Source organism: Carassius gibelio, chromosome B16 (assembly GCF_023724105.1).
Source record: "Carassius gibelio isolate Cgi1373 ecotype wild population from Czech Republic chromosome B16, carGib1.2-hapl.c, whole genome shotgun sequence".
Classification (NCBI taxonomy): Eukaryota; Metazoa; Chordata; class Actinopteri; order Cypriniformes; family Cyprinidae; genus Carassius; species Carassius gibelio.
In genome coordinates, this window is record NC_068411.1 from 27,140,331 (window position 1) to 27,166,531 (window position 26,201).

General features: G+C 37.7%; 3 protein-coding genes across 17 annotated transcripts in view; all 3 read right to left on the bottom strand.

Moving 5' to 3' along the window:
• Positions 1-7,720, bottom strand: part of LOC127975014 (regulating synaptic membrane exocytosis protein 2) — a 144,930-nt gene extending 137,210 nt beyond the window's left edge. For 10 of the 15 annotated variants that reach the window (XM_052578742.1, XM_052578731.1, XM_052578728.1 and 7 more), the window contains exons 1-2: positions 7,546-7,719; positions 6,946-7,106 (exon numbers count right to left, since the gene is read on the bottom strand). In XM_052578742.1, coding sequence (XP_052434702.1) covers positions 6,946-7,091 — 146 coding nt within the window. In that variant the 5' untranslated portion in view covers positions 7,092-7,106; positions 7,546-7,719. Of the gene's footprint in view, positions 1-6,945; positions 7,107-7,545 lie in introns of all 15 variants that reach the window. The other 5 variants (XM_052578741.1, XM_052578726.1, XM_052578724.1 and 2 more) reach the window with 2 other exon arrangements.
• An 11,424-nt stretch (positions 7,721-19,144) lies between these two features.
• On the bottom strand, positions 19,145-21,576 carry LOC127974759 (protein FAM83A-like). The gene is made up of 4 exons (XM_052578255.1): positions 21,062-21,576; positions 20,341-20,471; positions 19,954-20,076; positions 19,145-19,680 (listed from the first exon to the last, which is right to left on the bottom strand). The coding sequence occupies exons 1-4, from the start codon at positions 21,569-21,571 to the stop codon at positions 19,284-19,286; spliced, it is 1,161 nt and encodes a 386-aa protein (XP_052434215.1). The 5' UTR covers positions 21,572-21,576; the 3' UTR covers positions 19,145-19,283.
• Positions 21,577-22,966: 1,390 nt separating this feature from the next.
• On the bottom strand, positions 22,967-24,929 carry zmp:0000000951 (uncharacterized). The gene is made up of 2 exons (XM_052577854.1): positions 23,975-24,929; positions 22,967-23,738 (listed from the first exon to the last, which is right to left on the bottom strand). Exons 1-2 carry the CDS (start codon positions 24,919-24,921, stop codon positions 22,973-22,975), a joined length of 1,713 nt encoding a protein of 570 aa, XP_052433814.1. The 5' UTR covers positions 24,922-24,929; the 3' UTR covers positions 22,967-22,972.
• Positions 24,930-26,201: the final 1,272 nt, after the last annotated feature.

The following is a 26,201-nucleotide window of genomic DNA, read 5'->3' on the forward strand; positions in this document are numbered from 1 at the left end:
TAAAACATGAAATATACTGCTGTAAAATGAATACTGAATAATTATCACAATTTTATTTTACACTACAATTTAAAATCTTATATTCCTAACTAATGTAAGGTCTAAAATTCTTTACTTTCAAATGTTCAAACCCTTGAAGTTATAACATTTCAAACTGTCAAGAAAGATTTTATTTCGGCAGAAAACTGGTGAAGTGCCATCAACATCTTTCCACAAAAAAGTTGGAAATGGAACACAATTCCGCACTTCACTCTGAAACATGAAAACTTAAAAAAAAAAATATATAGCAGTCTTTAATCTTATAATAGCACTAACCTTTATCACGAGAGCAGATTTATTTAAATTAATTTTGCAACCCTATTTATATATTTTAAGTTTACACTTGGTTTCATTAATTATTAGCTTTTTATCAGCTTACTAACCCCCTTTTCACTACTGCATATGTAGAACGTTTCAAATCAGTCACATCTGTGGTTCCACATTAGGATTCTGTCTTAAAGGTGTCACAGAATGCAAAAATCACATTTATAAGGTGTTTTAACACAGTTGTGTGGCCGCAGTGTGTAAACAACCAGCCTATAATGGTAAAAAATCCACCCACTCATTGTTTTATAATCCCAATAATTCATAAACAGTCTCTCCACACTAGTAGTTCCAGATTTCTCACTATAGGGCTGTCAAAAGAAATTCGAATTTAGATTATTCATCTATTTAAAAATAATAATAATCCACATTCGGATGCAAAAATGTTGCATTCAAATTTTAGGTGTCCATTAAGGAGGCAGATTTAAACACCCCCCACATTATAATGCAATGACAATACAAGTGTCATTGCATTATAATGTTTTTGTTAACATATACAGTTGAAGCAACTAGATGCAGTGCTGCTGCGATGTTCAATAAAAAAATATTGCGGAAAAAGAGAATGTGGAGAAGATCCCAAGCCATTTACACAGAACGCATATTTCACACATTTTCTAAGGAGGGACATCTTCTATTACTGTTGCACTCACATCTCACACAATAGAGCTGCATGTTTAGAAAGCCATGTAAAATTATGGTGGGTTCTGGTTTTTTTTTCAAAAACATATCGAGACTTTATGATGGGTTTTCTCCATCCTACTGCATCTCATGTTTAAATGAAAAATATACTGTGTGATTGGCTTTCACCCCTTTGTATTAAACTATGCATGTACACATGATGCTGTTTTGTTTATAGTTATTTAAGATACTTAATTATAATACTTAATATTTTATTATGCTTTGAATAAACGTGCATTAAATTTTGCCCAATGCGCCCTCTTGTGGCCTCAGAAGAAAAGCCAAAAGCTTTTCTTCACCCTAACTAAAATTTCAGCCATTTTTACAGCCCTATCTCACTACTATGACGAACATAGTCGGTGAAGGTCCCGTCCATATGTGATGCTCTCTGCCCTATTAGCATATACCGTACATAGCCCTGAGTGAGAAGCTGCGGTCCGTCATTACTGTTCTCTTGCTGTAGCTGCTAGAGGAACAATGTCAGCACCAAAGAGCCATTAAAAAATTGTTGTGTGTTGGGATGCACCAGCGAACATAGGAGTCTCCATAGACCGATGAGGACCTGGTGGTTAACTTTTATTTTTGTAGGAAAAGTTATATTAATTTGTGCTAACATTTTACACCAGACTGCCTCACAAACGAGGGTCAGTTCAGCGCTGGAGTTGTGCAGAGATTGCTTCTGCAAGAGGGATTGATACCAACGCTTCATGCGCAAACATCCAGACTACGTACAAAGAAAAGGGAGGCAGGTGCAGCTGCTCATTTTCATTTAAAGGGGACAAATGCAAAAAAATTTTGGCTCATACCCTAAAAGTGGCAATTTCATTCTATAAAAAATTATCTGTGGGGTTTTTTGAGATAAAATTTCATATACACAACTTAAAATATTGTATCAGTGCATTCTATGGAACCTTTAAAAAGCAGATAGGCCTACCTACTCTAGGCAGATCACTAGATTTCGGAGCTGCACGCTCCACCTTTGGTTAACCAACACCCAGTGCTTTTACAAACCAGTCCATTAACATCTCAAATACCAGCTAGTGTGCTGATGGAAGATGCTGATGAGCAGGACAGAGCCAGTTGGTGTGTGTTCTGTGGTGTGGATTAAGCCTCACTGTGGCCCGTCCCCCCGGAGGCAACCAAGATGTGTGTGTGGGGGAAGGGTTATCACAGAAGCTCTTTACATGGTAGCGGGGGATGCCGTGTGTATGAGCGAGAGTCCCATCACTGACCTGAGGCATGACTGACTGAGGCATACCACTGACAAACACTATTGCAAATGCACTGCACAGCAGCAAATTGCCGGTTCCAGTCAGGTTGACTTCCGGGAGTCGGAGGTCTAGGGTTTGCTTGGAAACATAACATACTCAGGTACTTGTTTAGCAAATAAGTTCGATTTCTACGTGCAGAACTGTATTCTGGACATAAATATGTGCTGCATTTGATGACCATAAATGTTGGTGACACATTCTCTTCCAGTCTAAATTGATAGTACTTAGCAAAAATAAACCGCAACGTGGATTTTTTGTCAAAAGTCTGGCTGGCTGACTAGTGAGAATAGTTGAAAAATGATCAAATAAGCATAAAACAGACAAACAATAAGCATTAAATGAGGCCATATATAGTAATGGTTTGGTCAAATTTGAAATCAAAAAGTAAGATTAATTACCACTTGGTTAACTGCTAGTTAGTCAAACTAGTCTTAACATGGTGACTATATTCATGCAGATGGACCCTGAAGCAGACAAGCTAAATGAAAATGCAGTATAATCTTGTCCTTTATGTGCCATTTATTTACAATTTTATAACAATTTTCTTAATCCTTAAATGAGCATGAAAAAAATAAAATAACTAAAGAAAATACTTTTAAAATATTAAATAAAATAAATTAAACAAAATGTAATTTTACCTGTTTTTAAAAAAAAAAAACACACTCAATTTAACTAAATTAAGCTTTTTTGCACATCTAAACATGAAATACAAGTAAATAAATAAATACGCAAGTACTGTTTTTCCTCATACTGTAAGTACATACATAATACAGATGAGAAGCACACACATGAATACCAATTTGAGTGCACTCACTTTCCCTGTGTGCTAAAGGTGCAACCCCCCGGATAATAACAGCAAATAGGCAACAACTGCTCTCCTCTGTACAATCTCTCTCAGTCAAATCTCCTAAACGTCCTGTCTCTCATTCTTCCTGTCTCTTTCATAGGCTCTAAACACCTCCCCTGGCACATTCTCACTTTCAGCTACTAAAACCCTCCCTCACTCTCGCTCTCTAGCTGGATTTGTTTCAATTTCTTTTTGGCTCTTCCAGTGAGATGACAGGAAGTTGGCAAACACTTCTACAGGGGGCTTCTTCATCTCTTCATTCTCCCAGAATTCCCAGATTTGACTTACAGCCACCGTTGTGTATGTGTGTGTGTGTGTGTGTGTGTGTGTGTGTGTGAGAGAGAGAGAGAGAGAGACCATTAAAAAAATTCATAGAGGAGCATCCTGTGGCTTGGCTACCACATAACACACTGATATTTATGATAAAACAAACACAGCTAAATATCTCATTAGTGACCATTTGATGACCAGTTATCCTGCTTGTTTCTCCATTATCACCTTAACTAGACAAAAACTGAGAACCACTGTAGTGACCAAATGTCATATAATGCATAAAAACATGCTGTAAGATAAGATGCAAAAACTTTTCATTCTGAACATCCTCAACTTTAGAAAGATGCACTAATGAACACAATTTAGATTATTCACATTTACATATCAACAACACCAAAAGCTCATCATGGCAAGGCACTACAAAGGAAGTTTGACAGTTTCTATCATTCCTAAATACTAGAACAACTAATGAAAAGAGCAAAATAAGTCAAATCCTGTGTTGTTTTTGTCTGTGTGTATCACTTTCTTCTCTGCAGATCCTTCTGAAAAGGGGCTAAAGTTTATTTTTAATAAGGTTTCTGGTTATTTTAACCATATTTTAGACTGTGGCATGGATTCATCACAAGACCATACATCTTAATAAACAGAATAGTTCACACAAAAATTTTAATTAGCTGAAAATGTAGGGAGTTTGCTTCTTCATCTGAACAGATTTTGATAAATTCAGCATTATATCATTTGCTTACCAATGGATCCTATGAAGTGAATGGGTGCCGTCAGAATGAGAGGCCAAACAGTTGATAAAAACATCAAAATAATCCACAAGTAGTCCACACATCTCCAATCCATCAATTACAATTATAGTCTTGTGACGTGAAAAATTGCATGTTTGCAATAATCAAATACATTAAGACATTTTAACTTTAAATCACCACTTTTGACCAAAATTACAGTCCATAATACCTAATAACGCTTCCGCTATTAAAAAGTCCTTCCTGGAGCTCTTGGAGTGAACAGGCCTTTTTTTGGAAGAGCTATAGATAAGCTGTAAAGTGAAAACTGGTTAGAAAACATTTGGACCCAGCATTTTAAAAACAAGAAGAGTCTTAAAGGCACAGTAACAAAAAAGGCCTGTTTAGTTCAAAATTGGACAATCATTACAGAGGTTATCTGCAAATGTAAGCTGTAAATGTACAGATATGAAAGCAGTCTATTGACCTGAAAATAGACAGGAAAAACTAAACTATGACTGTTTTTGACACATAAAACCTGGACTAACCCCAGCAACTTTAGTAGAAAGAATAAATAATGCAAATTATGATATAACCCCTTTAAATAACCCAAATGAAGGCATGGCCTTGTGGACCAGCGATGAGAATATGATCAGGCCTTGAGTCACATGACACGGGCAGCGGCTCTGCACATTCACTGTTCAGTATAAGTAACAGTCAGAGGCCAACAAGCCGCCGTGTTGTTGTGTAACTCTACACCGGCCGTTTGCACACTACTCTAGAAAAGATCAGAGGCCTCGTGACAGCGTCCACACTGATGCTAACCAACCATCACCCTCCCTTACATGACATCAGCACTTGAGCGGCTAACATTATCTCTCTCGCTCTCTCGAAACTATGAATGGTGGAAGTGTGTGTTTAAGAGGGAGGGATCAAGTGACTCACCTAACACACACAAACACACCAGCAGTGAGGTGGCAGTCAGCTTTACGTCTGTGACTCATGTTTACTTCACTTATTGCATGGAATCGGCTCTATTTCCATGCTGCAGTGTTAATATTTACCTAATGATAGAAGCACGTCTACACACCCTCGCAAAAAAATCCATGAGCTAAAGATGCTGTGCTGACGCTGCTCATAGAACTGCAAATAATTTCCTGTTTGAATTCTGAATATTTTGTTTAGTAATTTGTTGCACAAAGTGACTAAAACAATAACTGGGGGGAAATCAGAAAAGCCATAATTTACCTTTAAAGAGCTTAGGAATAGCAAACAGAAAGAAACATTTTCAAAAATCTGGAATCAACAACTTAAAGCTGACCAGCTTTATATTGATTTATTACACACAAAAGGGCCGCTAAGAAATACACTGCTAATAATAAACAATTCAGATCTTTAAAGAAGCGAATGTCTGATATGCAAACTACACTTTGATTTGTTCAGTGTAAGCATCACTACAAATCAAAAACTCTTTAAATGTTTGACTCTCCTCTATTTTGATTTCTAATTGATTTGAACTACACTGTAAAAAAAAACAAAGTTATTTTTCAAGCATTTACTATTTCAGTCTCTTACTTCGAAATAGTAAATTATAAAACTAATTACAAAGAAACGGCAGGTTTCAAGACAGAATTAAACATTGCATTATAAAGTGAAGATCATTTCTACACCGTTGTTCTTGTTTGATATCCATAATAAAAAATAAATTAAAGCATCTTGCTTTGCCAACAAAAACAAACAGACTTTTATTAACATGAAACCAGAACTTTCTAAACATGAAACGAGCGACAAATCTTTAAGGTTGTATATTGCAGGGGTTTTCAAACCTGGCTTTCCCAGGGGGCCGCGAAAGGGTCCCAGGGAACATTTTGGATGAAATAGTTGTGATTGCTTGTAAATTTATTTTTTTTATTCTATTCCCATCCCTAGATATAGTATTCATTAGATTTACACATCTAACATAACTTTAACATAAGGTATGAAAAAGATACACTGTTAACTTGATACTTTACATCCTTTGGCTTTAATACTGTGACAATGCAAAAAGCAATGTTGTTTTTATAATGCTATTTTTCATGAACCATTAAACATTCAAATATACAGCTGTCTTTGCATTTTAAAGTGATAGAATCCCCCACAAGGTCGTAATAATATTATGTAAAGGTCAATGTGATAAAAAGTTTGAAAGCCCCTGCAATTCTATACTATTTCCTCTATAGCTGTAAGTTAAGCAGTTCTTAAACCTCCACAAATGAGCCCAAGAACACATTTCTCACAAAATCCAACCACTCAAGACCTATAACAGCATTTCACTTAAATTAATTTGCAATTATACTGGAAACAAAGTTAAATCCTCCATATTTCACAACTGAGAACAATCATTCAATGGGTTTGTAAGTCAGCGGACAGCGCCGTGGTGCTGAAATCTCTAGCGCCGCAGCCTCAATGCTCAGGTCAAAACAACATTAGATATTCACATTGATTAAACTGGAATAGTGTGCTATTGTACTATAAGCTGTCATATGAAGTGTGCTCTAGTAAAGGTGAAAATGGCGTGCAATTCAGTTCCAAAGCCAAGAGAATGAAGCAGAGGCATGATGTTCATATGACTAATAAATACAAATGTGATTCTCACCACTAGACATCACAATAAAACCTCAAACACTCAGGCTCTCTGTGTCAAATCAGATGAACTGGGGATCATTTACACCATTCTCTCTCAATCCTTCCGCCAACAAGTCGAGATTTATTTTCATAAAGTAAGAATCCATAAAGCTCTTACTTCAACATGGTCTGCTCCTTCTCCTCCTCTTTCTTCTGCCTGTCCATGACACCGAGGATGATCTTCCTCTCCTCCTCGGTGAGGTGGCTCAGGTCCGGCATCTCCGGCAGGACAGGCCCGCTGCGGGGCCCGGCTGGAGCAGACATCTTTACACCCCGATGCTGAAGAAGATCAATAACCAGACTTAATCCATGATGAATGCAAGGTCTATCTGATCAACCATCAGTGGGATTTGGTTGCTCAGGAATCAAAGCATCATAACCCACAGCAGCATCTCTGGTAACCATCACACTGCTTTAAAACACTAAAGGAGGTTAAGTTATTATACTACTATTGAAATTATAACAGTGTAAGCTCTTAGACTACATAAAGTGGATTTTACAGCATTAGATCAATCATTTTCTGAGCAACAGAACAGAAGAATGGATACAGCTGGTCCTTTTGAAGGCAATGGCTATTGAAATTAACGTAATCCTGTTTAAAATTCTCCTCTTCCTCAATACAAAACGAAAATGAATAAAGCAACGATGCATTATGAATAAAATAGCAGATCTCAGATGTTATTCCAGATTTCAGTGAGGATGTGAAATCGCCTCTTGCCTTTTATTTGGCCATCATCCTGTTCAATCCTGTCTAACCCATCGCTGTCATCGTCCTGGAAAAGTTCTTTTGCATCTCATAATAAATGTTTGTTTCCCTTTTGAGTCCCTCTGCGCCGGTGCCTCGCTTTTCTCCAGGTTTGGAAATCCTTGAAGATATCTTAAATACACAAAAATGGATGCAGCGACACAGAATCCCAATTGGAAGTGTGGGCGGAGCAAAGCCTCTCGTTCGGGAGGCGAGTAAGCCAATCGTAGTATGGCGAAGGCTTAGTTATTAATATTCATGAGGCAGCGTTTGCTTTCGGAAGGAAACGACTCGACGTCAGCGCGGCCTATTTCACATTCAAGAGCACAGCATTCGCCATTGGAACAGAAGAACTAGACGTCAGCATTACTCAATTAATATTCAAGAACCAAAACTTATTATTATTCACGGGCAGGAAAAAAAGTTTTTCACATTAGCAACGTATTTTACTTTACCAGAGAGAGAGAGAGAGAGAGAGAGAAAACCTGCATGAATTGCAGTCTTCACTGCTCCTTTAGTTTTATTTTTCTGGAGTCTAATGTGGTTTCACTAGGTTTTTTTTTTTTTTTTTTTTTTTTTTTTTGGCACCCTCAGATTCGAGATTTTCAAACAGTTGTTATTTCAGTCGGCGAAATATTAACGTATCCTAACACAACATAAATCAATAGAAAGCTTATTTATTCAACATTCAGAAGATCTCAATTTCAAACTTTTGGCTGGTTTTGTGTTCCAAAATTATAAAACTGATCGAATCTTTTTTTTATTTAGGAACCAAGACAGCACCAATGGAAGATGAGAACTGATCGTCAGCATGACCCAATGAATGCTGAGGAATCAAGTCTTCTCCATTGGACGGCCAGGACGCAACGTCAGTATGACCCAATTAATATTCATCTAAACCTTTGCCATAGTAGGACTCGCAATTTCATTGACAGCCAGTCGAAAATCATAGTAAAAAAACGGACTGGAATCTAGGCTACACTGTAGCTGGATCAGCCATACATTCCAAAAATAACCCGAGCAGGTTCCGCTGCCAATAGGAAGTATAGACCAATAATGCGTCAAATTATTTTAATCTTCATGAAATACTACTACATCCTTTTTAAACGATTATAAGGCTCAATTACATTTTAAACTACTAAATAAAACATCATCTTGCTCCTTGTTATTTACAGCAAATGCAACCTACTCCTTTCAGCGGAATTCATGCGCATTAATTAATTAAAATATTAATGAGGCGATTCTTGATTCCACGTGAGATTGATACAACCAGGCAAACTGTAGCACAACCTTTATTAACATCATATTAAACATTACTAATTCAGTGCTTAATTTCATTAGTTGATGCAGCTTTAAACAATAAAACATGAAATTTATCTCTTTCAGGTACTGACCTGTTCAACATTATACAATGTAAATAGTTTAATAAAATTACAGTGTTATCATAGTTTTTTTTGTTTTTGTTTTTTTTTCAAAGCTACTGTTTATGACTGTATATTTTCATTCCTGACCCTCAATTTCTCACACCTTTGGGTTGCACTCACTGTAGATGAGCTTTAAACAAGAGCAGATTGAGATGATAGGATTATGGGCTAAAACGGTGAAGTGTATTTTATATCTTATTAAAGAATCAAGTTGTTTACAGGATGTGGAAACAGTGCTTGTTTACCTACGCAAACAATTACATAACACAAACACTGTAAAACATCAGGCTTGCATTTAAAGCTGTATGTGAGAACAACTGAGACAACTGACTCTTAACAATACTTACCAATCTTATCTTGCAATTATTGCAGTTCACCATCAGACAATATTTGACCCACATAGCATCAGTAAGAACACCTCCAAGGTAAATCCATTTGAATTAATCTACATAGTGACACAGGTAGTGGTAACACATTCACTAGTACAAATATGTTATAGAAACATTTGGAACATTTCTGTTTTCTTACATCAATTGTGTAACCCAGTGGGTTTGGAGTGAAGGCTAAACTGGAAACAGGAATATTCCCAAATAAATATGTTTTCATTGTTCATATACATCCAATTAAAAAGAGAGCTCAGTCTGTGTCTATGCAAAATTCTTTAGAAATGTGTGGAAAACAGCAGTATGCCGACAGTTCTTGTGCACACCCAAAACCTTAGTATGGTAGTAGTACAACAGAGGGCAAAGAGTGTAATATTTTGGAGCGTGTCCGTGTGTGGAGAAACAGAAACATCCACCGAAAGCACCTCTTTAAATCAGCTCTCACTCCAGGACAGCCACCACATGTTTCTCCTTTTCTGTCAGCAGAGGAGCAGATCCCAGCTTGCTGTGTTTGCAGACGTTTTGTTCCCTAAAAAACACAGAGAGGCACAGACAATCAGAATGTCAATCAAACTTGAACATGGATTCATTTAATTTTGCTGCCAGTACAAAAGAGCCAAAAGGCACAAAACACAATGAGATTTAAAGTTGAAATGTGTGATTTTCACCAAGTTTTTTAAAGTGTGATGTTGTTATGGAATGCAACACAAGGTTTACAGGTATTTAATGCATTTTGGGACTTTAATTGATGGAATAGAGCTGTGCATTGGTGAAGGGAACTTATCTCCTGCACCCAGCTTCCTTCATTTCCCACAACTCTCTCTTTTTCTTCAGGATGACTTTGGGCAGGTGGTGGTGACAGGCGATGCGGTTAACCTGTGGATGGTGCTGAAACTGCTCTATCAGCTTCTTGTTGTAGTTTGCATCAGCTTTTTCTCGGGCAGAGAGCTGTGAACAAAGACCGAATACATGCATACACCATGCAACAGCAGAAAAGATTTAGCTATGGGTACAACCTTTTGTCAAACTGTAATGTATTCATTTCTTATGAATGCATGTCTAAAACACAACAGTGGCAGCATAGACATGCAACATCCATGCAAAGTCTCTTTCATTTGGAAATCAACATGAAACCACATTTCAGTAGAACAAACACAGCAACGTGCTTCTTCTCATCTATATCTCTATAATAAAATTTCTTCAGCTCCCCGGCTTCAGCACGTCTCACTCCACACCCCTCTGAGGGCTTTTATTCTAATTAAAAGCAATGATTTTCTCAAATTCAATTTGTTTAGGGCAATCTAATAGCTGCTGATGCCATCAGAGCGCTCGGGAGGAAAATCGGAAGGCCTGTTAACCCTTATTTACGAATTTCTTGACATTGTTCACATGAGGGGGAAAAATGAACATGACTCTGCTGTTTCCATGAAAATATCCCATAATAGAGCTGTTTAGATTGTAGTCCTGCCCAAAAGTTAATTAGCATATCAGTCATGGGCTCGTTTAGTAATTTCAAATATAATATTAGAATAACCTTTTACCGATTTATCAGTAAAATAGGCATTACTTGAAGAGACATTCACACCTTGTTTTACTAGATAAATTATATGCATTCAAACATCAGATGTAAATTTTACATCTGTTTCTAAAATTGCTAACAAGTTGCAAAATAAAAACTACAACTACCATACTTATGCAGCCACTTATTTTTCTTTTAATTTACTAACAGTTATCGTAACCCTAACCTGTGTTACTTTTTGTTAACTGAAATAAAGCTGAAATAGAATAAAATAAATATCAGATGCAAAAGCTACACAAAATTAAAACTTTCAAATAAGCAGGTGTACTGAAATTAATAAATCAAAACTAAAATATATATATATTTTAAACAAACTAATAAAAATATTAACTAATAAATATAAATATTACTAAAATAACAGTTAATTACATGTTTTTCAGATTACAGTAAGAATTTAGGGGAGAAATGTGTTTTATTGTAACATAAACAACATCACAATAACCGTAATGGTAGTAAAACAGGTTTTATTTTCTTACATAAATTATAACAAATATAATTACACTTATGCATTTGGCAAATGTTTTTATCCTAAGTGCATTTCAGGTATACATTTGATCAGTTAATGACCTTGGCGTTGCTAGCACTACGCTCTACTGTTTAAGCTACTGGAATGCTTAGTGAAAAATATAATTATAGTTATACATAGACTGCAAGTACCAATTATATTTAATTTTCTACAAAGTATAACATAATAAGAGGACTCTAGGGATAAATTAAAGGGGCATAAAAATGTAAAGCATGGTCTTTTTTTATTTGAAACAACAGAAACAATGTGCTTATGTGAAAAAATCTGATACTGTTATTGTAAAGAGTCACTCATAGAGGGTCAATGTCATAAACAGAGAATTTTCATAGTAATCTAGTAAAATGGGCATTTGATCAGGCAACAAAGAAAAACCAAACCAAAGCCAGTCTCTTTAAGGTCCAAAGAGCTTCTCCAGACAGCAGACTCTTGATTCAGCATCTGCTCCTTTAATTAAATACTCTCATGTGCCTGTGAGTTTAATGTCTTCATTATTTTTCTGCTTTAAGTGATTGGCCGATTCAAACTGCTGATAACTGCAGTGAGTGTCTGATCTCTTTAAGTGAAAAGCATCGGAATAAATCTCTCTTAAAGTCCAGCAGGAGCCAAAAACTTGCCAATGATGGGCTGTATGAGGACTAGAGCTGTTACAAATTTATGAGGAGAAGAATCTACCATCTACCTGGAACAGAACCAACCTCTGCCTCAGCAGAACAAAAAGCTTTCTTTCCACGTGTACATACACATCAAGTTTACTTAAAACATATTTACGGTTTTTTAACAATTACTTTCCCCCTGACTAAAATTGACACTCCTTAACATATATATGGTCTTGTTTTTTTAACAACTTTCAAAATCAGATTTCATTATAAAACTGAAAAAATATTTTAGCCAAACAGTGCAGTCCTAATCTATACTATTTTTTTTGAGTAAGAGCAAAATTATCTGAGTTTTTCTTATCCTGATATAAACTTCAAAAGTGCTTCAATCTTTAAAAACATCTATGGACATGTGCAGATTTCCTTGTAGATGAGCTGCACTTTATGAAATAGGTGTAGGCACTTTGGGGCACTCTATTACAAGAGTTGCTTTGACAAGAGACATAAAACTTTTTCCTGGCCAGGTTTCAGACCTTAGCAACACTGCCATAGAAGTGCTTAATGAAAGTGATTTGTGAGTGTAATTCATTTTAAGTGCTTTGTGGGGTGGCCACGGGGGCCAAATATCAGAATCAGAATCAGAATCAGAATGAGCTTTATTGCCAGGTATGTTTACACATACGAGGAATTTGTTTTCGTGACAGAAGCTCCGCAGTACAACAGAATGACAGCGACAGAACATAAAACACATAATAAAAGAATAAAAAATACAAATATGTAGACAGTGAATGACAATATACAAATGACAATTGTAGGCAGGTATATTACAAAGTGAAGTTATGTATGTACATATATATTGTGTGCAAAATTTAAGTGTATACTAAGTATGTGTGTTAGATAAATAAAGTGTGTGTGTATATAAATATAAAGTGTAGTGTGTTCGCCATTATTGTCAGCTGTTCATAAGATGGATTGCCTGAGGGAAGAAACTGGTCCTATGTCTGGTCGTTCTAGTGCTCAGTGCTCTGTAGCGTCGACCAGATGGCAACAGTTCAAAGAGGGAGTGTGCTGGATGTGAGGGGTCCAGAGTGATTTTGACAGCCCTTTTTCTCACTCTGGATAAGTACAGTTCTTGAATAGATGGGAGAGTTGAACCGATGATTCGCTCAGCAGTCCGGACTACCCTCTGTAGTCTTCTGAGGTCAGATTTAGAAGCTGAGCTGAACCAGACAGTTACTGAAGTGCAGAGGATGGATTCAATGATGGTGGAGTAGAACTGTTTCAGCAGCTCCTGTGGCAGGTTTAACTTCCTCAGCTGGCGGAGAAAGTACAACCTCTGCTGGGCCTTTTTTACGATGGAGTCAATGTGAATGTCCCACTTCAGGTCCTGAGAGATGGTGGTGCCCAGGAACCTGAATGACTCCACTGCAGTCACAGTGCTGTTCATGATGGTGAGTGGGGGGAGTGCAGGGGGGTTTCTCCTGAAGTCCACGATCATCTCCACTGTTTTGAGGGTGTTAAGCTCCAGGTTGTTGAGACTGCACCAGACAGCCAGCTCTTTTACCTCCTGTCTGTAAGCAGACTCGTCACCGTCCTGAATGAGGCCGATGAGTGTGGTGTCATCTGCAAACTTCAGGAGCTTGACAGAGGGGTCCTTAGATGTGCAATCATTAGTGTACAGGGAGAAGAGCAGTGGGGAGAGAACGCAGCCCTGGGGAGCTCCGGTGCTGATTGTACGGGTGCTGGATGTGTATTTTCCCAGCCTCACTAGCTGCTGCCTGTCTGTCAGGAAGCTGTTGATCCACTGACAGATGGAGGTGGGCACGGAGAGCTGATTTAGTTTGGGCAGGAGGAGGTTTGGGATGATCGTGTTGAAGGCCGAGCTGAAGTCCACAAACAGGATCCTCACATAAGTCCCCGGTCTGTCTAGGTGTTGCAGAACATAATGCAGTCCAATGTTTACTGCATCGTCCACAGACCTGTTTGCTCTGTAGGCAAACTGAAGAGGATCCAGCAAGGGTCCAGTGATGTCCTTCAGGTGGGCCAGCACCAGTTTTTCAAATGACTTCATGACTACAGACGTTAGAGCCACAGGCCTGTAGTCATTTAGTCCTGTAATTTTGGGTTTCTTAGGGATGGGGATGATGGTGGAACGTTTGAGGCATGAAGGGACTTCGCACAGCTCCAGCGATCTGTTGAAGATCTGTGTGAAGATGGGGGCCAGCTGGTCAGCACAGGATTTCAGACAGGCTGGTGTAACACAATCTGGGCCTGGTGCTTTTTTCCTTTTCTGCTTCCGGAAGACCTGGCGCACCGCATCCTCGCTGATCTGAATTGCAGGTGTGGGGGAGAGGGGGGATGCAGGAGGTGAGAATGGTGAGAGTGCTTGATTGGAGAGGTGTTCAGGATGGGTTGCAGGAGCTGTTAATGGTGTGAACGGTAGTTTGGAGAGGCATTCAGGGCTGGTTGCAGGAGTTGTGAAGGGTGTGAATGTTTTTGTGGGGAGGCGTTCAGGGCAGGTGATGGGTGTTCTTTCAAACCTGCAGTAAAACTCGTTCAGATCGTCTGCCAGTCGTTGATTCTCTACGGTGCTGGGGGGTGGTGTCTTGTAATTGGTGATCTTCTTTAGACTTTTCCACACTGATGCGGAGTCGTTGGAAGTGAACTGAGTCCTTATTTTTTCAGAATAATTCCTCTTATGGTCCTTATATGGTCCTTATAAACCACCTGAGTGCATCTGCAACAAGTGAGCACCCTTAAAAAGCTCTGCAATCAGGTATAAAACCTGGAGTCATTGAGTTAAAACTCTTTCTGGTTGACTTAGACATTAAATGGGATCATGCACTCACCACTCCAATCTTCTCCGAGGCGTTGGCCTCCCATAGCTGAATGTTCATGACATATTTGTTGTCAGCAGACCATCTCACACAGATGACATGCTGCATATTTTTGGTGTGGTACACCTCCCTGAGGACTGTGGGAATTCAAAAGAAAAGAATTTTTTTTTCACATTTTATATATATTATATATATATATATAAAATAAAAATATATATATATATTAAACACATATGTATGTATGTGTGTGTGTGTGTGTGTGTGTCAATCAATCAATCAATCACCTGTATTTATATAGTGCTTTAAACAAAATACATTGCGTCAAAGCACTGAACAACATTCATTTAGAAAACAGTGTCTCAATAATGCAAAATGATAGTTAAAGGCAGTTCATCATTGAATTCAGTTATGTCATCTCTGTTCAGTTTAAATAGTGTCTGTTTTTATTTGCAATCAAGTCAATGATATCGCTGTAGATGAAGTGACCCCAACTAAGCAAGCCAGAGGCGACAGCGGCAAGGAACCGAAACTCCATCGGTGACAGAATGGAGAATGTGTGTATATGTATATATACATGCATGATGGTCTCATCACCTGTTGCAAGATGTGAAGATTTCACAGAATCACATAACTTCACAAGCACTTATTAACTGGATTGTTTTCATCTATAGCAAAGAGAATATGCAATATGCAGGATTAAAATACAGTGAAAAAGGAAGTGCCACAAAAGCGGGAACAGATTCCTCACACAAATCCTTCATGAGCCTGAACTGTCCTCAAACACTCCAGCTTAGGAAGGTTCCACACTTTCACATGTAAGAATCACGAATCCATGCATTCTTCCAATCGAAATAATTCTAGAAGGCTGAAAACTGAAGTTCATTAACTGTGTCATTTGTCTTATTGTATGTTGGGTGTGCATGCTGTTCTCATATTTACAGTTAACATAACAGTGACAGGGCTTGCTCAGTACAAGAGCCTGAGCTCCTAATAGAGCCATAAGGACTTTAAAGTGTTACCACCTCATCGCAGGCACCAGAGATGATTATCGACAGACTTTTGGCCTGTTTGGTGATGCAGTTGATGCCATATCTGTGTCCATCTAGTGGAGCTACAAAGGGTTTGGCAAACGCCCTCTCCAGTCTAGTGGCATTTAGGGCCCCGGTTGCATAAAACACCTTAAGTGTAATTTTCCCTTAAGTTCGCCCTTAAGTTTCCCCTAAAACTTAAGGGTGTTGCTGAAAATTACCCTTAAGTGTCACTTAAGAGATTCTGTTGGTGAAACCTCATAAACCCTTAGAATTTCTCTTAAGTATCCCTAAAACCCAAAGTGTTGAATAAAGCCCCTTAACTGTAATTTTTCTAAAGATTACATAAGGGTTGGAAAATGTCACCTTAAGTGTAACACAAAAGTCATGATCGGCTGCTTTATATGTTAAATAGATTTTAATTACGCATTTATTCAGATATAAACAAGGATCAACTTACATACGGCTCATAATTAGCTAAAACGTCAGTGCATCACACTCAAGAACAAATTTATATTCCATATTTTATTATTATATTTTCCTACATATTACCTGGAGATGACTTGAAAAACACACATAAACATATGCCGCAATCTTGAGTTTTTGGTGTTTACGTTTCTGCTTTTTATTCAGCTTATAACATTTTTTTTGACTACTTTCATCACACGTTTAATTATTCATATATGTATTTAAACATGAATATGTGTATTTATTTATTTATTTTCTTATTTATTTATTTATTGTTTTTGCAGGTTTAGCCCAGGTTCTTACAATACTAATTAATTTACTAATTACTAATTAATTTCCTTTGTGTAGCGTTGTGTAGCGTTAGTAGCTACATTTAAATCGCGATAAACAATTGTTATTCGCATACAAATGTCTCTAATAAGGCAAAAAAAAAGAGAAAAAAAAGAAGAATTAATAGAAGAAGACAGACTGGGCTGAGACACAATACGCCCCCTAGAGCAATAAAAGTGTACTGCTCATCTAATTATGTAGCGCTGTCCTCCATTAAAAGGATATGGCGTTTTAAATACGAACAAATAAACTTCTTTCTTTTTTCTCTCCATTGGATTTCTTCACATTTCTGTAATTGCTGTGGCGATCACGTGTTGCAGTTTGTTTCATGGGTGTGTGATGAGAGCAGTAGTGAGTCACGCGCGTTTTAACATGATGGAGAGTCTGGGCAGCACTTTTGATGATTCTGTGTTCGAGGAATCAAGGATCAGTCTCCGAATCTCTTCCCCCACACGAGCCCAAACTCTGCAAACCTCTGGTGGGTGTCACACACACTCAACGCTTACCACAAACTAGCGATACCATGGTACGGAAACGGCACGTATATATACTCAGTATTTACATACCTACTTTCACTTCAAAGAAAAGCACATGGAATTAATACGGAAACGCTTGTTACGGCAGCATATGCTAATCCCATTCATAGATATGTAACAGTATTAACGCAAGAACACCTTTCTTTTACTGTCTATGGAGAACACAAGTGGTATGTTTTAGTCAGTGATATTTGACCACTTTGTAATCATAGATTATGTAGTTAACATACTATATGCTTATAATTATATATAATTGATGATAATTAAATGCCTTATAACGTGTTTCTGCTGCGTTCACACGGTGTTAAAATGACATTTATATTTATAAGAACTGAATGAATTAATAAATCAATCAGTAAAAACCTTCTCCAACAAACAACTTGTGTGCTTTTTCAAGAATTAAATAACCAAGAATTATGGTGGTGGCCAAAATTATTAGAACACTAGTATTTTCACCAGCTAAAAATGGTTTTAAGCCAGTTTTGCATCTTTTGAAAATGTAAACTAATATTTCTGACACACAACAGCAAGACACAATAATAGTGGACAAAACCTTTTTTAGCAGGTGAAAATACTAGTGTTCTGATCATTTTGTTCACCACTGTAAATAAATGTCTTCCATCATTTGTCAATGTCAATGTCAATTTTATTTATATAGCACTATTAAACACAACTACTGGTTGACCAATGTGCTGAACAACAACAATAAAATAATTTCAATAAGACAAAACATAATAATACAATAAAACAATACAGTAGAAAATTCTCAGTTTTAAAACACTAAATCAAAAAGCATTTAATATTTTTCATTTGTTTTATTCTATCTGGTGTTTTTGTGACGATGAAAATGTTGAGGACGCTTTAGAAGAACAAAAACCCTGAAGTTTCGAGGAGATCTGGCCTACAGGAAGAAACAGTATCCGTGTATAAAGAGCTGAATTCACCATAATCCCTCACTAATATCTGATTCATAAGCTGATTTGGGAGTTATGTCAATGACAGGCAGCTCTGGATGAGTATAGATCCTGCTTCTCTCTCATACCTGCTGGAAACATATCAGTGAAGAGAGATGTACTGGAAGGGTTCGCAAGATGCTGCCGTCGCCTGGGCAAAAAAAAAAAAAGGTTCTAAATGGCTGTGAGATGAGAAGCTGGTAAATATAGTAAATTACTAACTCCAACAACTTTTATATAAGCTTTTGCTGAGGTACTGGTTTATTAACAGAGGACAGAAGTATTCAACACCTGCGTCCTTCAGACACAACAGAGATACTGACAAACAGCATCTCCAGCCTGCAGCAGCTGTGCGGTCTTCATCTCTTCTCTGCCATCCGTGGTACTGGCTGAATCTGGCCATGAGTTTTCAGATGCTCCTGGAGTCCGATGGCTATCCAGAGAGATCCAGCACTGAGGAAGAACACGATCAGCAGCAGGGGACAAGTAACATTTTACGATTAAAGACCATCATGTGCTTGATAAGAACAAATTATGTCAGCCACAAGGGGACTAGCTGTTTATTTATCGACTTTAATATTAACAGATGAATTCAGCATTGGGTTTGTTCATCTTGTTTGTTCATTTTTTCAGGATGCTATTTGAAATCCCGCGGATTCAGCAGTTCTCATTCTTGCTGGAGAACAGCCAGTGGGCTCTACAAGACATTGAAGAACCTCTGCATGTTCTACAGCCAACAGAAAAAAAAAAAATACTTCAGACAGTCTCTGAGGTCAGACAATATTATATTAGAAAATAATAATAATAATAATATATATATATATATATATATATATATATATATATATATATATATATATATATATATAGTACAGACCAAAAATTTGGACACACCTTCTCATTCAAAGAGTTTTCTTTATTTTCATGACTAAAATAAAGTTTCTACATCTTACAATCTACCAACTAAAGCATTAAAATAACCTAATCTAGCACCAGTGGGACGTTGCAGGAACACCACTGTTGATGTGATTGCCATGTGTTGGCAATCACATCATCGTATTATAATCTTTGAAAAGTGGGGGCTGATAAGCAATGGGGTGATGGATCGTTTTTCTCTGTGGAAGCCACTGAGGTCTTTGCGGTCCAGTGGTGATGTTTGGATAGCTAGTTTGTCTGACCAGGACAGGAGCTGTCGGGAAACTCCAGTTCCTGGGTTTACGAGGTTTCTGTTGTAATTGGTCAGGAGTGATTCCTCCCGGGCGCATTGGGACGTGGAATTTCTCAAAGCTAGGCAGAGATCCCCAGGATCTGATGTGTGGCAGGTAAATCCTGGGATAGGTTCAGAAATTGTGTAGAGTCTGCGAAACTCCAGGTCGAAAGGTTTAACCCCGCTGCCTTTAAAGAGCACGGCCAAGCTTCTGTGAACCTGCCAGGACAGCCACGTGAGACTGTGACAGAGTGAAAGAGTCATCATGGAAAAAATCACAACAATCAGGTGAAGTTTCTGCATCAATAGCAGCAACAAATGAAAAAGCAATGTGCTTTAGTGGCCCAGATGGACCAGCTAATGCTGAATAAATTAAACATTTCACCTTTTGAAACTGTAAGGAGATATTTCTATTTTTCAAAACCATGATTGTAGGTTAAAATTTAATTTTAATCTTTAATCTTAAATTTCTCAAAAAAATGAATGTCCCCAAAGATGAATTTTCAGATGGTACCTGTATGAGCCGACCAGCACTTTTGTGCAGTCCACAATGATGAATTTCTCTTTCATCTGTCCAGTGAACTCTCTGCCCAATTTGGCACAGTATGTTTCCCCTTGAACACTACGAATGGACATTCTATGTATTTAGAGATAAAAGAGATAAACAAGCACATTGTCAATAAATATAAATGATTCCTCCACGTTTTTACATATATTACATATATTGAAATTACATTTATAATATAAACCAACAGTGTCTATTAAATGTAAACATAAGATCTGCAATCCCTAAACATCTTGTGCCAACAGCAACACATTTCATGTACTGTAAGTGAAGTCTGTTAAAAGAATAGTATAACTTACAGTAAGATGAGACTTGTTGATTTTTAGATTATCACACATGTCCTGAAACAGCTGTAAATTGGTGTATTCCAGAAGGAGATAGATGGACACATTGTGTTTTCTTATCGCCTCCAGTGTGTCACAGAAAATCTCCACATCGCTGAATGTGTCCATAACTATAGCCAAAACCTTTGATGAGTGGAATTTAGGCAAAAGTTACATTGAAAATTTTCAGGCACTTTCCATAAATACAGCACTGTGTTTGTAGAGCAACCAGTTTCTACCAGTTTCTAAAAACGAAACAGACAAAATAAAAATAAATTCCAAGTTAAATTATAATTAACAGATTAATATAATTATTGAACTGAACTGGATAATGGCATAACTGCCAAGTACTTGAAAATGTTCACAAATAATACAATGAACAATTGATAACACGAATAAATATATTTAAACTTATTATAAATTGATATATTTAAAAATAAATTATATTTAAACAAATAAAATAACACATTGAACAAATGATATGTGAAATTTGACTTAATATTAATAAAAAAAATTACTATGCCAGAAAATAGTTTTGATGACAAACGTTTAATTTGTGCCACTAATACTTAAAAAAAAAAAAAAAAAACCTGTACATCTAATTGTACCATATTTATGGATAGTGCTGTTTGTAATTGCAGCATGCATCTTCCTTGCATCACAAAAGTGATATTAAAAAAAATAATGGCATTACACAATATAATAATGTTACTAACAAATGACAAGGTTCTTACTTTAGTTGCTTGCCTGATGAGTTCCCGAAGCATGTCTTTCATGGAAAATGATTTCATTGAGTGGAAGAACACTTCCACACTGGGAATTCCTTGCAGATGGTAACTCCAGTCAGCCACCGGCCAGCCGTAGTCAAGAACTGGAGGCTCACTCTCTGTGACCGCAGGAAAGTATGTCTCAGAAGAAACTGTTGCAGAACCGGACATCTCTTCATCCCTGTCTGTCTCTTCATTGTCACTGAGAGGCGTTTTAATGTTGTTTAAGATGTATGTTTTCTCCTCTGCTGACAGAAAGTTTGCTTCATTCTCTTTGTTCAGCACTTCCTTGGATCCATCATTCCCTCTATCCAAGAGAGCATCCATAGCCAGTCGTGTGATCTCGTTGTAACTCATATCTACTGAAGACAACATAGTGTTTGGGTTTCTCATCTCCTGAACTCTTCTTCTCACTTTCCCCATCATCTTTGGCATCAAGTAACACTGCACTGACAATCCATTACTTACAAGGTTCATGTTGTTTGCATACCGGTCCACAGCTGACAGATGACTGGTTGACTCTTGCTCATTCAGCTTTCATATTTAGTCGTCTTTCACGCTGAAAGCCCAATGATTATCCATACAAACATGGTGTGGTGCTACTGTTAATGTCCCCAAGGTGATCATCATCAAATGCTCACAAATAATGCTGCGCGATATTCATTTACCATGCATCTTTTCATCAGCAATGCAAGCGTTTCATGGCACACTGAGCATTTCTGAACCAAATTGTAATGTTTTCAAGATGGGGGAGTTGAATTTTGAATGTTAGTGCTGCCTAATGGCTCTGGAGAAAGTAGTTAGTGGCTCCTCCTCGCACTAAGAGGAGTAACTAGTGTTCACAGACGACTTCACCCCCAGGCATCGGTGGGTGGGGTCCTGTGGTTAACAGGTGAGGTGTTGAGTGAATAATGAGACTGAAGCTCCCTTGTTTTCCATCAAAGAAATGAAATGGCATGAGTGGAAGGCATGAAGATGTGAATGTCAGATTAATTTCACTCATGCATCATTAGGAATCAATAGACCTGTTCCTGTGTCCTGACACACCTGCTTAATATAAACTCTTAATGCTTTTTAGAGTACTTGTGCTAATGAAAGTTTTTGTTATGTCAAAATAAACCTCAAACCCCAAGTATAAATCCAAGCATTCATTTTCCCACACCATTTGTGCTACATACATAATTGATACATCAAATCACGCAGCTTTTTGAAGAAAGAGGGATTATTATTTTTCTAAGTGACCAGATATGTGGTTGAAATTAAATATAAAATGGACTAAACAGATCCAAATATCAGAGACTTTTGATTGTGGCCAATAAACAAACACCCTGACTACCCTAGCAACCACAAACAGTAGCAACAACACTAGCAACCACTAGTAACACCCTAAAATTGTGGTTGCAGGTTTTGCATGGGCAAACATCACTTATGGCATCAGAAAATGTAAATATCAAGTTGCAACACATGAAAATATGGATATATTCTACCAGTATCATTAACAGAAATGCCATACACTATCATAGCTTGCAATGAGTTACAATATCTAGACTTTCACCTAAAATTGCATTAAATGTTGCATATTTTGCAAATATGGTAGCATGCAGGATATTTTTCAAAATAAAAAAGTTAAATGAGTAAATGTAATTAAATAATGTGTCTAAATAAAATAATTCAGGAAGATATGGTTAGAGTGAAAATTGAAAAAGTGAAAAATAATAAATGCAAATCGCTAATAGATTGCCTCTGACTAGGGTGGATCACATATAGGGATGAAATATGTTTGGAGAGTGATGAGTAGTTAAACAAACAGAAATCCCTCCCTGATAAAACATGTTTGATTGTGAGAAAATACCTGAAATTCTCGAAAGACTTAACTATTTACATAAATTTGCAAGAATCTGATCTTTTCCAGAAAACATCACCATCCAGTTGCTTTGCTGCATATCTGGCAAGAGCGACTTTCTTATGACTTGGAAAGGCTGCCTTCAATGTCTCCTTAAGCTTGGGTAAATCCAAGGTTTGTGGATGTTGAGCAGACACCAGAAATAAACTCTGCTGGAGACCAAGTTTACGCAAGACTTCTTCAGCCCATTGCCTCACCTCCACAATAGACTGCTCCTCAATCAAATCTGCCATGGTAAGCACCAGGTAACATTCCTTCCCTAGTGATGATGCTTGCTGCAACAACTGTATGGCTCCCAATCTAAGCCTCAAAGGAGATACCAGTATGTATACATCACACAAAGAAAGTGCCGATGTTATACGCTGAGCTTCAGAAGAGCTGGACGCAGAGGACAGGCTGCTTAGATCACCTATTTTTCCAAGCCCAGGAAGGTCCCAAAGGCGGACATTGGTGGTTGGGTAGGGATACTTCACAGCCTCTTTAGTTGTTTCAGTGGCACCGGTTGAGGAAGCTTGTCCATCACCTTTCTCCAGACCCAAGAGGGCATTGACCAAGCTGGAGCTGCCACATCCCGTCTCACCCAGCACACCGATATCCAGCCAGAAGTGATCGAAAGCTGCGAGGATTGCCTGAAGCTTGGAAGGATTGTCTGTGAGATCTCTGGTCTGCGAGAGTTTGGTGATCTGATCAAGATCATCCTGGTTTATCTTCCTGGACCGCAAAGCCGTAGAAACCACAACCCTGGTAAGCAAATGTAGCAAAACATTTTTTGATAAATGTGTGTTATAAATGTTTTACATTCACTGGATTTGGATTATGTTTGGGACTGGGTCAGAATTTGACCAACAAACATGTTGACCCCAAAATTTCAGACGTGTAATCAGCCATAGATGATATTTCAGTGAGGTTCAAATGGAAATCACGTCTGTGTCACAAGGTAATATCAAGCATTTCAAAACACAATGAAGTTGACTTACTGTGTGTCATCAGTCAGTAATTTAGGAATCCGAAGTTCCCTTGTAATCGCCACCAGAAACTGACTAAAAGCCTTCTTCCGAAGCTCAGGCAGGGCTTCAGCAAGCACTTTGACGATATCCTTCATCTTCAATAACTCTGGATCTTGGGAAGCATTTGAAAGATTCTGGCTTTCTGTTTCTGAATCAGCCGTCTCTCCAAATACTTCTTTACTTCTCTTCTGCAACTCCAGCTTGCGAGCTCTCATTCGTTCCCAGGCGCAGGTCATGCACGGCCCTGTAGGCTTCTCCTCGACCACGTCCCAGTCCCGCTCAGCTTGAACCAGAAAAAAAGGCTGATCTCTGCCATGCAATTCCATTTTGAGCCACATGTGGTCCTCTTTGTGCTGCTCTGTGGTGAGAACCACCAGAACATCATAGCATGTGGAGTCATACTGCTGGTTGGTCTGGTTAATGATGGAATTTGAATTTGGATGGCCCTGGACGGTCCACACACGGACATTTGGGATCTGACGGTGTAAAATCGCCGAGTCAAAATCAGGAACACTACTCCCTATATATTCTGCATGCTCTGCTATCCGAACACGTTTCCTACTACTACTGCGGTGGTGATTAGGATTTAACTTAGATTTTATACTGTGTTCCTCATCTGCACTTCCATCTTCTTCACTGTCCTCTGATTCTTCTTCCTCATCGGTTTCTTCCTCCTCATCACCTTCATTATCGGTTTCCAATTCCTCCTCTTCGACTTCCTCACCCGGTCCACAGATTGCAGAAGCCAGCTGAGCATTAGCCTCCGGTGTTCCTCCAGTCACAGCTACATCTAAAGGGAAACGTTCAAACAGTTGTAGAGCAGTCACCAGTCTGTTTTCAAATCCAGGTGCCCTGAAGGAAAACCTCCAAGGGGCGAGCATACATTTCACTTTTTCATCCGAAAGTTTTTCTTCCATCTTCAGTCGTACCCTGAAATGAAAAAACAACAACAACAACAAAAAAAACATTTAATAATATAGCTCACTAGCTACCTACTGCTAACCCCAATGGTATAAAGGCCTATCTAAATTTGACAGTGCTCGCAGATAAAATGTGACCAACAGAACATACGCAATAATCAACTCTCACCGTTTTTGAACAACAAATAAGCTGCAAAAGTGCGTCTTCTGTCCTTAAGTTCTCCTGGATGAGTGTGTTTGTGAGACAGTCAGCTGTGCTAAAGTCAACAACACTTTGTTTGACAAGGTTTCCAAATGGCATTGTAAACAGTTCTCAGGGCGTTTTAAGTTTAAGCATCATGGTGTACTTAGTTCTCCAGTGTTTTTTTTTTTTTTTTTTTTTTTTATAAATTATTCCACTTGTGAAATTCTAATAGAATTTAGTTTGAAAACCATCATAAAGACGAGTTCCAGGAGAGGAAGAATTCACATCCACACCACACGTTTTTATAAATGTACATATTATGTTTCATGACCAAATTTAAAATGTAAATATAAACTGTATTTTTTCAGTATTGTATTAAAATATATGTATATATATATGTATAATTTTTTTATTTGTGAGTGATGCTTGTCCATGCAAAGATTCCCATCATGCTTACGTTTTTTAATTAAGTGTTTTCAAGCACATTGCTATGTGGTTGCCAAAGTGTTTAGAGCATTTTAGCATATTGTTAAATAGATACTAAGGTATCTTGAGTATTTTTAGTATGTGCATTTCTGGATGGTTTCTTACTGGCCCGAGTCAAATGAGATCATCATCAAGTCTTAATTGTGCTTTGGTTCATTAGATGACTTGGATTTGTTGAATGCCAAGTATGAGAAACAGTCAGAGTGATGCTTACCTTACTCATGACTACAAATAATAAGGAAAATAATGTGGTGTTTATGAATGAGCATTATATGCAGCTGTATATGATGTGTCAGTGTCCAGCAGAGGTCAGGATTTCTCCCTAAACACAAGAGCAGCAAGTACTGTACGTTTAGATGTAATAGTACCCCATGGTACTCCTAGTACTCCTTTATAAATATTTTAATGTATTTAATAAAGCCACGTCATTATGTGGATCTCTACAGACATGCCTTAAAAAATACTTTTTATATATAAATCCTACTTTGAGTAGCTTGGACTACTATTTTTTTATATTAAATACAATATTGTTTATCAAAAGAGAACCAGTAGGTATCACTTCATACCAAGTATGTATCAGTATTTGCAAACTTTGTTCACATGTCAA